This window comes from Solenopsis invicta, chromosome 11 (genome assembly GCF_016802725.1).
Source record: "Solenopsis invicta isolate M01_SB chromosome 11, UNIL_Sinv_3.0, whole genome shotgun sequence".
NCBI classification, from domain to species: Eukaryota; Metazoa; Arthropoda; class Insecta; order Hymenoptera; family Formicidae; genus Solenopsis; species Solenopsis invicta.
In genome coordinates, this window is record NC_052674.1 from 11,161,702 (window position 1) to 11,175,478 (window position 13,777).

At 35.3% G+C, this 13,777-nt stretch overlaps 5 protein-coding genes across 10 annotated transcripts in view; 4 read left to right on the top strand and 1 right to left on the bottom strand.

Moving 5' to 3' along the window:
* Positions 1-472: 472 nt before the first annotated feature.
* On the top strand, positions 473-3,681 carry LOC105201399. The gene is made up of 6 exons (XM_011169397.3): positions 473-903; positions 987-1,156; positions 1,253-1,501; positions 1,569-1,729; positions 1,900-1,989; positions 2,071-3,681. Exons 1-6 carry the CDS (start codon positions 782-784, stop codon positions 3,136-3,138), a joined length of 1,860 nt encoding a protein of 619 aa, XP_011167699.1. The 5' UTR covers positions 473-781; the 3' UTR covers positions 3,139-3,681.
* On the top strand, positions 2,999-5,191 carry LOC105201400. Of its 2 annotated transcripts, XM_039455288.1 has the most exons (3): positions 2,999-3,134; positions 4,194-4,328; positions 4,401-5,191. In XM_039455288.1, the coding sequence occupies exons 2-3, from the start codon at positions 4,212-4,214 to the stop codon at positions 4,866-4,868; spliced, it is 585 nt and encodes a 194-aa protein (XP_039311222.1). In that variant the 5' UTR covers positions 2,999-3,134; positions 4,194-4,211; the 3' UTR covers positions 4,869-5,191. The 2 variants fall into 2 exon arrangements, with proteins under 2 accessions (XP_039311222.1, XP_011167700.1); XM_011169398.3 differs by lacking the exon at positions 2,999-3,134 and having other exon boundaries at positions 3,927-4,328.
* Positions 5,192-5,828: 637 nt separating this feature from the next.
* On the top strand, positions 5,829-8,980 carry LOC105201401 (cysteine desulfurase, mitochondrial). Its single transcript, XM_011169400.3, has 10 exons — positions 5,829-6,245; positions 6,321-6,400; positions 6,479-6,595; positions 6,673-6,810; positions 6,891-7,096; positions 7,387-7,508; positions 7,689-7,846; positions 7,921-8,192; positions 8,387-8,476; positions 8,750-8,980. Exons 1-10 carry the CDS (start codon positions 6,134-6,136, stop codon positions 8,811-8,813), a joined length of 1,359 nt encoding a protein of 452 aa, XP_011167702.1. The 5' UTR covers positions 5,829-6,133; the 3' UTR covers positions 8,814-8,980.
* Positions 7,887-10,674, bottom strand: LOC105201402 (ras-related protein Rab-6.2). The gene is made up of 3 exons (XM_011169401.3): positions 10,302-10,674; positions 9,528-9,772; positions 7,887-9,440 (listed from the first exon to the last, which is right to left on the bottom strand). The coding sequence occupies exons 1-3, from the start codon at positions 10,479-10,481 to the stop codon at positions 9,242-9,244; spliced, it is 624 nt and encodes a 207-aa protein (XP_011167703.1). The 5' UTR covers positions 10,482-10,674; the 3' UTR covers positions 7,887-9,241.
* A 1,245-nt stretch (positions 10,675-11,919) lies between these two features.
* LOC105201403 (protein SERAC1) overlaps positions 11,920-13,777 on the top strand; it is a 40,902-nt gene continuing 39,044 nt past the window's right edge. For 4 of the 5 annotated variants that reach the window (XM_026137842.2, XM_026137841.2, XM_039455160.1 and 1 more), the window contains exons 1-7: positions 11,923-12,184; positions 12,254-12,381; positions 12,469-12,669; positions 12,808-12,935; positions 13,046-13,156; positions 13,408-13,546; positions 13,617-13,760. In XM_026137842.2, coding sequence (XP_025993627.2) covers positions 12,114-12,184; positions 12,254-12,381; positions 12,469-12,669; positions 12,808-12,935; positions 13,046-13,156; positions 13,408-13,546; positions 13,617-13,760 — 922 coding nt within the window. In that variant the 5' untranslated portion in view covers positions 11,923-12,113. Of the gene's footprint in view, positions 12,185-12,253; positions 12,382-12,468; positions 12,670-12,807; positions 12,936-13,045; positions 13,157-13,407; positions 13,547-13,616; positions 13,761-13,777 lie in introns of all 5 variants that reach the window. The other variant, XM_026137843.2, reaches the window with a different exon arrangement.

Sequence of the window (13,777 nt, forward strand, 5' to 3'; positions counted from 1 at the left end):
AGTTTTTCCGTCGTTTTGAATATAAAAATAGAAAATATTCTAGGAAAATATTCTAGAAATATTCGCCTAACTTTTAATTAAATCAGTTACAGAATTTTATGTATTTTTTTACATGTATTTGTAATTTAAAATAAAGAAATTGTTAGAATAGCTTTCTTTCAATTAATCTTTCCGTAAGCAAAGTTGGTTAGCAAATTTGAAAGAATTCGGAAAGAATTGAATAATCTTTGTTTTTCCTGTGTTTCTTCTTTGCAACTAAACTCCTTGCACTTTATTTTTTCTCTTTTTCCAGATGTAATATGCCTTTTGTTTTCTGTTCCTGAACTCCCTAAATTAGTGTACACTTAAAATGAAATAGATGTATATTTAAAAGTTAGTGAAAGCAAGAAGGAACGTTCCAGTGCAGTCTGGTGCAGGAATAGAAAACAAGCCTATGGTATATTATTTTTATGACATGTCGCAAAGAACAAACCTCTCGTCAATGCTCTGTCAAGGTTGGGTTAGGTTATACACTGTAGATGCCATCAGATGCCATTATGACCTGTCAGAAGTTTGTTTTGGTTTGCTTTGGTTTGTTTGTAATTTGCGCAAGCAGAACAAGTTATCGAGGGTTTCAGAAAAACGCCATGTGCGTGACAATGAAAATTTTTTAATGAGACAAGTGCCGTTGCTTCAACGTTCGTAGGTTGTATAAGAGAAAAGAAAAAAGAAGAAAGAGGACATATGCAGGCTCCTCGACGCCGCATCATCGTCGTGTAGCTTTTAAAGATACATTGAAATCATGGAAATGGCACTGACCGACGTTACAGAGGAGAGTGGCGAGAAGATCCAAGTCAATCCTCCGGTACAGATAGTTCGGGTTCCAGTGAAACACGCTAATCTTGGGATACGCAGCCATGCTATGTAAGCTTTCCATAGAGAAGGATCATGTTCTTTATTTACTATATTTATATGAAAATTATGACACTGTTTTCTTTATTTTACAGGGATATGAGCACGATGGTGGAACTTACGTCGTTTAGCACTCTGGGAAAGATACAGCCTTTCCTAGTAACTATCACGACTACTGCAGCTCTATTAGTGGACTTACACTGTCACCTAACAGACAAGGAAATCTGCGGCTATTTAGGTGGCCACTGGGATATCAACTCACATAGTACATTTCATACTTCATTCAATTACATGATATAATTATTTTATCCTATATATGGTTAGAGTATTGATTTATAAAAATTGATATATTTTATTATAGATCTTTCTATAACATGTGCGTTTCCGTGCCGATACTCTGGTAAGGAGAAGTCAGCTGCAGCAGCTGTGGAAGCTGAAATCGCGAGAGCTATGGAATGGAAGCGAGTTACGCTGGTAGGCTGGTATCATTCTCATCCACGCTCTCATGCGTCGCCTTCCTTGAGAGATGTGGACTCTCAGTTGGACTATCAGATCAAGATGAAGGGACCTAGTGATAACGGATATATACCATGCGTGGGATTGATATGCTGTGAGTGTTTTAAAGATTTTCTTCATCACACAACATATAGAATTGATTGTTACCTTTTATTTTGCAGCACCTTACAACATGGATGGTAATTGTTATGAATCAAATTTTAATGTCTTCTGGTCTTTGCCACCACCTGAAAATAGACCCCACGAATATCCTCGTCCGATGCTTCTCAGTTACACATTATCGCAAGAGCACTTTCTCTCCCAGGATACATTGGAGGAGATTGTAAGCATTTTTTAAATAGAACTCTTGTTCTAGCATTTACGTTGTACATAAATTAACTGAATAAGATGTATATATAAAAGTTTGAAAATGAGATAATTAGATCTTATAAAAGATCTTATTTATTATACTATCACATTCTTTACTGATGTTTGTATTATATACCTTTGTAGAGAAGATGTATAGAATATTATAAAAGCGAAGGTGGCATCGACTTTACTGCCAATTTTAACGGTAATACAACGTATCTTGAGCGTTTAAGAGTGAGTATATCGTCATTGACAAATATAAGTAAATTTTTAATTATATAATTCAAACGTTACTAATAATACAAATATCAATAGTGTTCTTTGGCATCGAAATTGCCTGGTCGAAACAGATCAAACAGCTCATATTGGGATGTGATCAGAGAGATGATCTGCCCAGGCTCCGAGGACGGCAATACACCCGAGTTCCTGACTATGAAATTTCCCTTGGTAACCTCCTCGGAATCACTAGGACCGCCAGTTCCACCTGGCGTAGGCCTCACTGCTGGTAATGCGGCCGTTTTTCTCGCACCGGTCAACTTCAAACCCGATGGTGGTGCCATAATCACGCCCACATCTAAGCCGTTTGTATTACAACCGTCGACCTCGCGGGACAGCATCAAGAAGGATAGTGGCATAGGTGTCAATGACGCCGCATCTATCACTCAAATAAAAGACGGCAGTTCTGTTGTGGGTTCTAAACACATATCGCCGTCGGAGATAATCCCGAGCTTTCAATCGGGCGAACTCACTGTATCAGTGAAGAATGCAAAGTGCGATTACGATTTTGCACCCGCAGATTTCTCCAAATTGCCGAATTTGGTCGGCGACGGCAAATCCCGAACGTCGACGAATTCTGATTTTCCTCTAGCGGATATCACTCAACAAATCACAAAATTCTCAGATCTGACGAAACTGGCGAACTTCCCCACTACCGATCTGGCGAAGCTATCTGGTTTTTCCATTGCAGACTTTACGAGAACCTCATCTCCCTCGCCGTCCACGTATATGCGCAACATTGCGAATTTGTTCGGTCCCCTGGGCAAGATCTCGCCGGCAAAGGACATGGACAGTAACGAACGTAAACCAGGTGATTTCGTCACCGTTGACTCTATTACATCACCCTTCAAGGGTATCAGTTCGGAAGCTTGCCGAAACTTTTCAGTGGACGATTATACGAACGATCGAAAGAAATTGGATCCGACGCAGACCGATCCGACGAAAATCGGCAGATTAAGCGAATATCAGGGAACAGAAGATCTAACAATATCAAGTGTTAAATCTGACTTTGGAAGCATGTTGGATATGACGACATTGCATAAAAAGCAACAATCATCTCAATCGATCGATATGGGAGATTCTTTGAATCTTTCTAAAGACCGGTAAATCTATAAAATATATTTATACACAAAATATCGTATACTGGTAAAAAATCATTCTAAAACTTGTCTAAATTTGCCAATACTTGAAATTATTAATTTCATTTGAACAGAGTATTAGAAATTACGTGCATCCAAATCTCATTTGTATTGTTATTAGCTTTAAAAAAAGTATTATCGATATTTATGTTAATATTGCGCGTGATACTATTTTAAATCATTTACATCTTAAATTATTTTAGATTTTATTAAATCAGTATTTTATTAACATAAGAATGTGCAGCAATTATATTGCTAAATTATTGGCAACAAGACTTACTAACAAAATCTCTATTTTGTTTTATTTAGTGCTTAAATTTATTTTTTGCATTGATATATGTACGAAAACGTATGTAAGTTGTGGATAAATGAATTTTTATAGTGATTTTTTTTATATAAATGGATATTTCGTTTACTTAATTTTATATGTCTGAAAGTATTACGAATATTCATAAAATGGTGATTTATAAGTGCATAAAATATTAAAATAAATCATTATATGCAAAGAAGATTATAATTATTCTTAATCATTTTATTAGAAACAACTAACATATATTATATTGCATTTTTTTAATGTAAAAGAATTAATTTTTCAAAATGTGTGCTTACTGAAAAATCTAAATTCCTGAAATTCCAATATTAAAATATTTTCCAATTATTAGTATTTTTCTAATAATATATTATCTTAATATATGAGAAATATTTCAATTAGTGTCAGAAAATGCAATTGTTAGAATATAATTGTAATGACTAAAAATAATTTGTAATCATTATATAAATTCTTTTCTTGATTTCTTTTTATATATGTATATATCTAAATAATGTTTTTCTATTTTAATTTCTCATTGAATTGAAGAAGATTCAGAAAACCAATCGAAATATTTTCCCTGTTGTCATTAAGAATACATTAATATTCATTTATGCAAAACTATCTGAAATCCCCTATATTCCGGTCTTCAAGTATATGCATATATATATATGTATATATACACCTATACTAGTACTCTTCTCTCAACATTATAGTGTCATCCGATAGTAAGAATGAAGTATTTACACGTCGGAATTGTATTGTTCATATATAATTACATGATACGAGGTCAGGATCTGATATTTCCGGCTGTCGAGGAAACATTTCATGTCAGCGGTGGTAACTCTACGGTAATATAATATTGATACAGAATTATTAAGAGTTATATGTACTTTTTTTTTTATGTTTACTCGTTCTCATAGATAATAACGGAACGCGTACCCGTATCAATACCGGACCGTTGCCCGCAAAATATGCTTCTCTACCCAGGCAGTGGTTCAAAGGATTCCTGGGTGTGCGATTGTAAGCCGCGATACCTATACTTCCCGTTAAACAACTCTTGCTACGAAGCTTACAGGCAGGGTCCTTGTCTATCTAGACATTATGTCGTACTTGTCAAGGACGAGGCGGTTCCTCGTTGCATGAAGAACCCTTGCTTCGAGGATGGCGTAGTACCCTACAATGGCACATGCTATCCTCTCAAAACTATAGGTGGCCCTTGCTCATCTAAAGAGATGTTAACAGTAAATGAGATCACTTTCCAATTGGAATGTATGTCAGTGGCCCTGCGTGATAACATTTCGTCCTTCGTGACAGTACCGACCGTTCTCAAAAGGATGCCTCTGCGAGGCAGCCGCAGAAGCTTGCTCGCAATAGTTTTAAATGTATAAGAAACCCCTGATCCAGCTCCTTATTGCTATTTCCTTATATTTTATATAATTCTATATATATATATATATATATATATATATATATATATATATATATATATACATTACAATATTATATATCTTTTACATCATCAGGATAATCCTGATATTTAAAATTTAGAATAATTTTTAGAAAACACAAGATAATTTTGATACGGAATTGTGACATGTATCAATTTTATGTTTAAGTACATGTAAGGTTTTCTAGAAGTTGCATTAACAATGCGTTATAATGCATTTATGTACAACAAATAAATAAAAGTATAAAAGAAATTTACAAGCAACGGAAGTTGATAATTGCGTTTTATATTTTTCTGATTTTATTTTATATATATATATATATATATATATATATATATATATATATATATATATATATTAAAATTGAACCAGTTATGAGATTCTTGTTAAACATGGGTAATACAAGACGAAGCTATTGGAAAACTTAAATTTTCTCCAATTGTAAATGAGAATTGCATCATCATATTTGTGAAATTTTAAAATTGTGTCAAAATTTATTAAATCCTAATTAAAAATAAAAAAAAATTTGAAGTTGAGTGATTCTGCGCATGGATGCAAGATGCAAGTCACGTGTCACGTGGAAGCTTGATGTGGCTTCAGTGATGCCAGAGGTGCCCCGCACTCGCGCATGTGCAGAGTTAGTAACGCCAGTAAAGTATCTAAACCGTTCGTGAAACTGGCGTTTTTAGTCACCCCAAAGAAAAATAGAATTATGGACATAATGTATAAAGACATAACTCTTAGTAATATAATCTAATTAAATTAAAATAATTAATTGTGTGGCTAAATTATAACAAAAAGATATTCTAACTAATGACTCAAGCGCGCAAACCTCATATCCCCCACAGCGTTATCTATAGCTACAATACTGCTATTTCAGTTGTAAACCAACGCGCATGCGCAAGTGCGGGGCATCTCTGGCACCACTGTGTGGCTTGATGTCTGCTTGATATCATGAGTTTTTCGATTATCTGTATGATTTTTTTTGTTTTGAAAGTGGAAATCTTTAAAAGACCTCTAAGAGAGGAAAATCGCGCACCAATTTTCCTGAAGTGTGGGATACAACCGCCTATCCACTAAAATCTTCCTTTCCTATATCATCCTAGGACAAAACCGTATTGTTTTTGTGAGGTTAGAACATCCAAGCTCTTGGAAATTTTAGAATACGTTTACCTTCTTGAGAACAGTTGCAAGCGACGATTAGGATGTTTCGTTCGACGAGGGGTTTAATCGTCGCGGTGCGTCGCGTGAAAAACGCGTGCGATCGCCGTCTACACACATGTGGCCAACGATTGTCAGAGGCCGTCGAATATGAATGTGAGTTTTAACATTGTCAATTGATAAGAGGTTTAATTCTCATGATTTTTAATTACAATTGCTTGTTTAATGTAGCTCCCATCACGGACGAGTATAAAAAGGGCCCGATGGAGGGTAGAGCCCTTTACTTAGATGCCCAAGCCACTACTCCAATGGTAAGTCTGAGGTGTGATGTCATATTATGTATAATCCATGTACGAGCGTAAATAACGTACAAGATATTAAATTGCTAGGACCCTCGGGTGGTGGATAAGATGATGCCATATATGACGGTGTACCATGGCAACCCACATTCCAGAACTCACATGTACGGTTGGGAATCGGAAGCGGCGGTTGAACATGCTCGCCAGGTTGATCTTTTAAGTTTTGTATGGTTTTATATTCTATGACACATGATTTAAAAGATTATCTTGCTTGCTTCTAACAGCAAGTTGCAGATCTGATTGGAGCGGACAAGAAGGAAGTGATATTTACATCTGGAGCGACAGAGAGCAACAATATTGCTGTGAAGGGTGTAGCAAGGTTCTACAAATCCAAGAAAAATCATGTTGTGACGACCCAGACAGTGAGAAATTTTTGTAATATAAGTTTTATTTTCTTTTTCTTTAATAAAACATGTACTTGCAAATAACCACTTTTATCTAGGAGCACAAGTGTGTACTGGATTCATGTAGAGCTTTGGAAGCAGAAGGATTTGAAGTAACATACATTTCTGTTAATTCAAATGGTCTTATTGATATTAATGAACTAGAAGCAGTCATCAAGCCATCCACAGCACTGGTTTCCATAATGATGGTTAATAACGAGATTGGTGTTAGGCAACCTATTGAAGAAATTGGCAAGATTTGTAGGTGAGTACCAGAATTTTTATTTTAAATTAAATCTTATAAACTACGTTTATATGTCACTAATCAGATTTAGTAGCATTTGTAATTATAACGCAAATATCATAAACATTAATTAAGTCTGGTTTTATACCACCAAATCTGATTTAGCATTTATATATTTTCAGTCAGTAGTTTTATATGTTTTATATATTTTCAGTCAATAGCTACAATTGTTATTAAACTTGATTAATGAACATTATAGATTGATAAATATAATCATAGTTATCTCTTAATTTCATTTTTTAATTATACAGGAAGAAAAAGATTTTCTTTCACACGGATGCAGCACAAGCTATAGGCAAAATGCCAATCGATGTTAACGCTATGAATATCGATCTTATGTCTATCAGTGGCCATAAGATATATGGTCCAAAAGGTAATTTTGCTGTTACATAAAGTATAATTTACTTTATTAAACACAAAAAATAAATATTTTTAAAATTTATAATTTTGTTTAATACAGTTTTCATTTGCAATAAATTATAAAAAATTATTCTGTTTGTAAAAAAAGCTCAGTGTCTATAATTTTTATTTAATTTGCTAATTATGCATTAAGGTATCGGAGCCTTATATGTTAGAAGAAAACCGCGGGTACGCGTGGAGCCATTGCAAAGTGGCGGTGGACAAGAGAGAGGAATGAGAAGCGGTACTGTGCCGGCACCCTTGGCTGTAGGATTGGGCGCTGCTTGCGAGTTAGCACAGACAGAAATGGACGTAAGTAAAACGCAAAATTTCGCTGTACATGATTGACGCATTTAAGGTATTAAAATTGATACTGTATTTTTCAGTACGATCACAGATACATCAACTCGCTGTCGAATCATTTGATCGAGAAGATAATGTCAAACTTGCCGCAAGTCGTGCGAAACGGTGATCCCGTGGCCTGGTACCCCGGCTGCGTGAACTTGTCGTTCTCCTGCGTGGAAGGTGAATCGCTATTGATGGCTTTGAAGAATGTGGCGCTAAGCAGTGGTTCAGCTTGCACCAGCGCGAGCTTGGAACCCAGCTATGTGCTAAGAGCGATCGGAGTCTCAGAGGATTTGGCTCATTGCAGTATCAGGTATATATATCGAGATAAAGGAACTTTGCTGATCGTAAAACGGTCACTAAACGATCAATTCCTCTCGACAATTCAAAACAAACTCAATATTGTTCCCAAATAATCAATAATATTGTGTAATAACATTTATTACACAAACGTTTAGAGACCGTTTTAGTAATAACAGTTTCATACTCCAACTTGCGGTTTGCTAGGTTCGGCATCGGACGATTTACAACGTTCGAAGAAGTCGATTACACAGCGGACAATACGATACAGCAAGTGAAGCGACTTCGGGAGATGAGGTAACACATTCATTAAATTATCATACAAATTAGAGAGTTTGAGAGTTATTATGAGACACGGTGTGTCTACTTCAGACTTACGTACGTGTTTACACTTTGGCTTTGACGATTTGAAACGGATATAATCTCGTTTCACGGAGGGAACGACTTTATCGTTGGACGTTTGTTTCGCGATTATTTCTATTTCTCTATCTCTATATCGTATATCTATTAACCATGATGACAATATGCGAAAATGTGTAGCAAAATTCTAACATCCTTGCTCTTTTGCAGCCCACTGTGGGAAATGGTGAAAGATGGTATTGACCTGAAGACTATTAAATGGACTCAGCACTAGTGCCTCATTATAGCGTGTAGCCTTTACAAACTTAAGTATATATAGTATATATATTGATCAAGTGTATAATACAATATACTGATCGTAAATTAATAGAGCATATATTAATAGAGCAAGCCTAGTCGATTAAGGTATAATTTAGCAACGTATAATAAATTTGCAATCGAGAAAATTTTTGTTGTCGCGTGATCCTAGACCTGATCTGATCGTGGAATGCAACTTGTATATGTTAGTTTTATCACATTCATGGATTCTCCTCTCTCCGCTAGACGCAACCTTCCCTCATAGGAAAGTCACGCGTAATAAGTGCTCGATATAAAAAGGTTTTCCCTTACGTCTCCCTTACAATCCATGTTAAGCCTTAGATATTAAAGACTGCAACGTTGTGTCCGCGAATATTAATTATCGTAGATTCGTAGAATCATAGATTAACACAGGCACGACGGGTCGGTCGCCTCGTCGACATACGAAATCTTAAATCGATCCTTGTCCATTTCGTGAAGCTCCATTCGCGATCGATTAGCTTCGACCAAATGTTGCGCGATATCCTCAAACATCTCGTTTACGCCTTCGCCAGTTTTGCATGACGTTTTATATATTCCCGAGATCAGATTGTGACATTGTTCACTGGAAGATTCAATTTTTTTCTCTTAATTTGATATTCATATATAAAAATAGTGTGCACTGAGAAATTATCAAAAATTATATGAATACCAGAATTGTTCCATCTCAGCATCTGTGACTTGTGGCGCAACGCTCTCCAAGTCACTCTTGTTTCCACAAAGGAATATCTTTGCGTTCTCCGCATACGTGACTATGTCGAGCAAATGTTGAGACAACAAATGAAACGATGTCGAGTTATCCAGGGCAAACACCAGAATAGCAGCCTCGGCAAACTTGTAGTAACTCGAGGTGACAGACGCCACTCTTTCCATACCACCAGTGTCCCATAGTTGTAGCTGGAGAAAATAAAAGATGCACAAGTCAGGAATACAGATCCCAAGTTTCACACAACGACACTAATACTACTACAACTTTTTGTGAGTATTCTAGAAAACGTTTTTAGACTTCTAAACTATGTGTACATCAATAATGTACATTGATATACATTGCAATATTAATTAAATGAAGCAACTCTTACAGAATCTTGTTAGTTGCACATTTAATGTTATACGTAAGTTCTGCTTGTTGTGTGACATTTAAAAATCAAATTTACTCTGCTCTAATATTTACATTCTGATTTCAGTCTGAAAATTCACTGCATGCAGTTTGATTCTGAAGAAGGCCAGTAATACTAAACTAAATTCTGCACAATCCTATGTAATCCCAACTTGCTGATTTTTACAAAGAAAACGAAGAGAAGCAGACAAGGCAGAATTTTTTAAATGATACATTTTTTAAAGGCTCGCTCCTGTTTCGTGAAAAGGAGCAACTGACCCACATGCACGCATGGATGCGCACACACATACACATAACGTTGACACTCACTCGTATTCGTCTGTCCTCGACGACGTACTCCTTGTCTATGTTGTCGAGGCCCAGGGTCGATTTGCGGTCGCTGCTGGCAACGAACGTGTTGTTGGCGAAGCGCCGGAATATCGACGTCTTGCCGACACCGTACTCGCCGCACAGTATAACCTTCTGCTCCGTCACCTTGACGGTCGCCATGTCGTGGCGCGACGCCGGCTGCGATCACTGCTGGCGGGTCATAGTGCACGCGCGCGTCTCTCATTCAATGAGGTCAACGTGAACGATGTAAAGACCTTTTTCACCGCGAGACCTTCCGAATGCTTCAATTCCAGACCACCTGCTCCGCCTTCGGCCTCTTCTGTCACGACAGTGACAGCGACGATTAATTAGGTCGGCGTTCTACAGGGTGTACCAGGAACCCTATAAACACACAATATTCCTAGAATATTACATAAATATTATTAAAAATCAAAATAATATTATGAATATTATTATGAATATTCTGAGAATGTTATTTAATATTTTTTTAATATCTTGAAAATTCTGTTAAATGTTATATAGTCACTTTACATAATATTCTTGATATATTACTTTAATATTTGTAAAAAATTATAAAAATATTTATATAGTTTTAAGATTTGAAGGAATAAACATTTCTTGAAATATATTAAAAAATTATTAGTAATAAATAACTTGTTTAAATTGTTTTTTGTGTGATACATAACATTTTATATACTTCATTTTTTGCAGAAACTTTATTTCTTTAAAAAAAAACATTTACATTAATATTTCAGAAATATATTATTTGATATTATATATATATGATTAATATATATATGATTAATTAAAATATTATATTTAATATTTGAAGAATGTATCTAGAATATTACTTAATATTAAATAATATTGTGTTTATAAGGAAAAGCGAAGAAATTAGACAACATGGGCGCACAAGGTCAATTTTATCTCATTAGGCAGAATCACCCTTTTTATTCATTAATTTAATATTAATTGCGTACTAAAATTTGCAGTTTTTAAGATTTTAATTATTATGTATGAAATGTGGGAAATATATAAGGGAAAAGTTAGTTTTGCTATTAAAGATATTTAAATTTTTAAAAATTTAAGATAATTTATGTAATTTAGGAAAGTAAAGAAAAATTTATTAAGTTTATATCTCTGAAAGTAAATAAGAGGGAAAAATATGAGTTTAAAACTTCATACTTTAGCGATTTTTGTTACAAATTCTTTTTTTATAATACGTCGTTTAATAATACTTGCATTGTTATATTTTCTCAAAAAATGAATAATACATTTAATAATAAATATGAACAAAAAATTAAATGATTGAATGAAAAGTCTAGAAGGTGTAATTGCGAAGAACAACATTTTATAAAAAAGACGAAAATGTGAAATTTATTTTAGCTTTCTCGCATTTTCAACATTTGCAATTTTAGGGAAAAAGAAAAAGCAAGGCAGAACAGATAACAAACGTAGTATTTGAACAAGATATCAAAATATCTTGAAATAAGTATCTCCGAAAGTTGACAGCCGCGTTCAAAAAAAACAACGATTGCGCGCCTCGAGTCGTGATTGGCGCATGTCTCCGGATCTGTTTTCCTGAAGGCTCGTCCGTGCGCGTTTTCCGAACGCCGTCGAGCAGTTCCAATCGCGTTGAATAGCGTTTTTCGCGCGTGCCAGTGGTTCGATGGAATGCGTTTCAAAGTTCGAAATGTGAGGGGACCCGCTGTGAGCTGTGATATTTGATTTTGTTTCGTTGAGTGTGTCGAGCAGCATCGAGTGTCTCCATTGCAACGCAACCTACGAACGATGCGTGCACGAGTGTCAAGGAGCTACGTGTACTACCTGAAGACGAGTGGCACCTGTGTCGTGGTACTCGGGTAAGTGACTTCCAAGGTGACACTTCCACTCGAGATCAAGGTTGTGTTTGAATTGGAATTATTATGTAGGGGCTGTTGGTTTCTGTACCAACTGCGGCAGATATCACAGATTATTAGGTCGGCTGTCAACACGAGCGTTCTAAATTTAGAGCAAGCCCGCGCACAATACATCTACATCGATGATCCTCGATTTAAAGGTATTATTTAATGTTGTCATATGATGTGTATATACGTCTCTGACAATTACGATAGGCGTTAAACGTCGATCGGCCCTCTGGTTTCAGATATCTTCATGTTCAGGAAGGATGAGGATCTACATGGATCTGTATCGGAGAAACTGGGCAGCCTCAGTGATACTCTGGCGAGATGGTGGAAGATGAAGAATCACAAGCTCGCATATAAGTTACTGTACATGGCACAACATGGAAACAAAAATGAACGGTATAAAGCTGTAACTGTGCTTGGTTCTCTGTCGCACTTGAAAGGTAGGATTTCTATGCTAACCACAATGTTCTGAGGTTGATCTGATTCTGATACACAATTTTTTTGATGTACAAAATAATATGTTGAAACTTTACATGTGTTTCATACAATTATCTTTCTATAGAATGCAAATCTTTCAGATTGGCAGTATTGTCACTTGGCACAGATGATGGATGCTAAAACAGCAGTAGCTCTTGCAAGAATGCCCAATGTTAATTCAAAGTTTTTTTTACAACCACCATATTATCATGTACAATATCACTTAAACGTATGTAACACTTTTTTCAATTTTAACATTTAAAAAGTATATGCGTTTGTAAGATAAAATGCTATTTTTGTTCCAATATTATCCATGATGTAAAGCTTTATTTTTTGCAGGATGTGCTAGAAAAGGTGCATACGTTGCTATTAAGTCTGCATGCCTTGTGTGGCAACACACATCTCTGCCTTAGTCAGTTTCTCAGTAAAATGTTCAAAGACTCACATCGAGTAAGTACTTGAATATATATGAAAAAAAAGTATTATGTAAACTACAAAGATATAGCATATGAATATAGTATATGTAAGCATATAATTAATTAAAGCATTATCTTTCAAATTAAGTTGAAATATTTTCAAATTAAATTATTTATAAATTATAATTTATTGCATTAGTGCAATAAAATAACATGCAATGCCAGTGTTGTAATTATAGCTTAGTAGCATCCATGCTGTAACCATCTATTCAATTTGATGCACAGTATCTCGTAGAATGGTTTGATCATGATTTGACAAGTGTGGGTCTTTCTGTGGAAACAACGACAGTTCGAGATGATGAACTGCTTAAAAGTTGTCTTCGTGCGATCTGCCATCATTCCTCTGTGGAACAATACAGCAAACGTAAGATATGAAAATGTTTTATGCAATTTTATGCTTCCTATATCTCTTGTATTTAATTTTTGGATTTTAGATTTAATCGACGCTGGAGCTTTGCCGATATTAACTGCGATACAGAAAATGTGTGATGATGATGTAGAAATGTGCATATTACTTGCAAGGATATTGTCTAATATATCTCTTCATTCCGAATATTTAGAAACTATTTATGAATCTGGTAAGACAGATTTGATT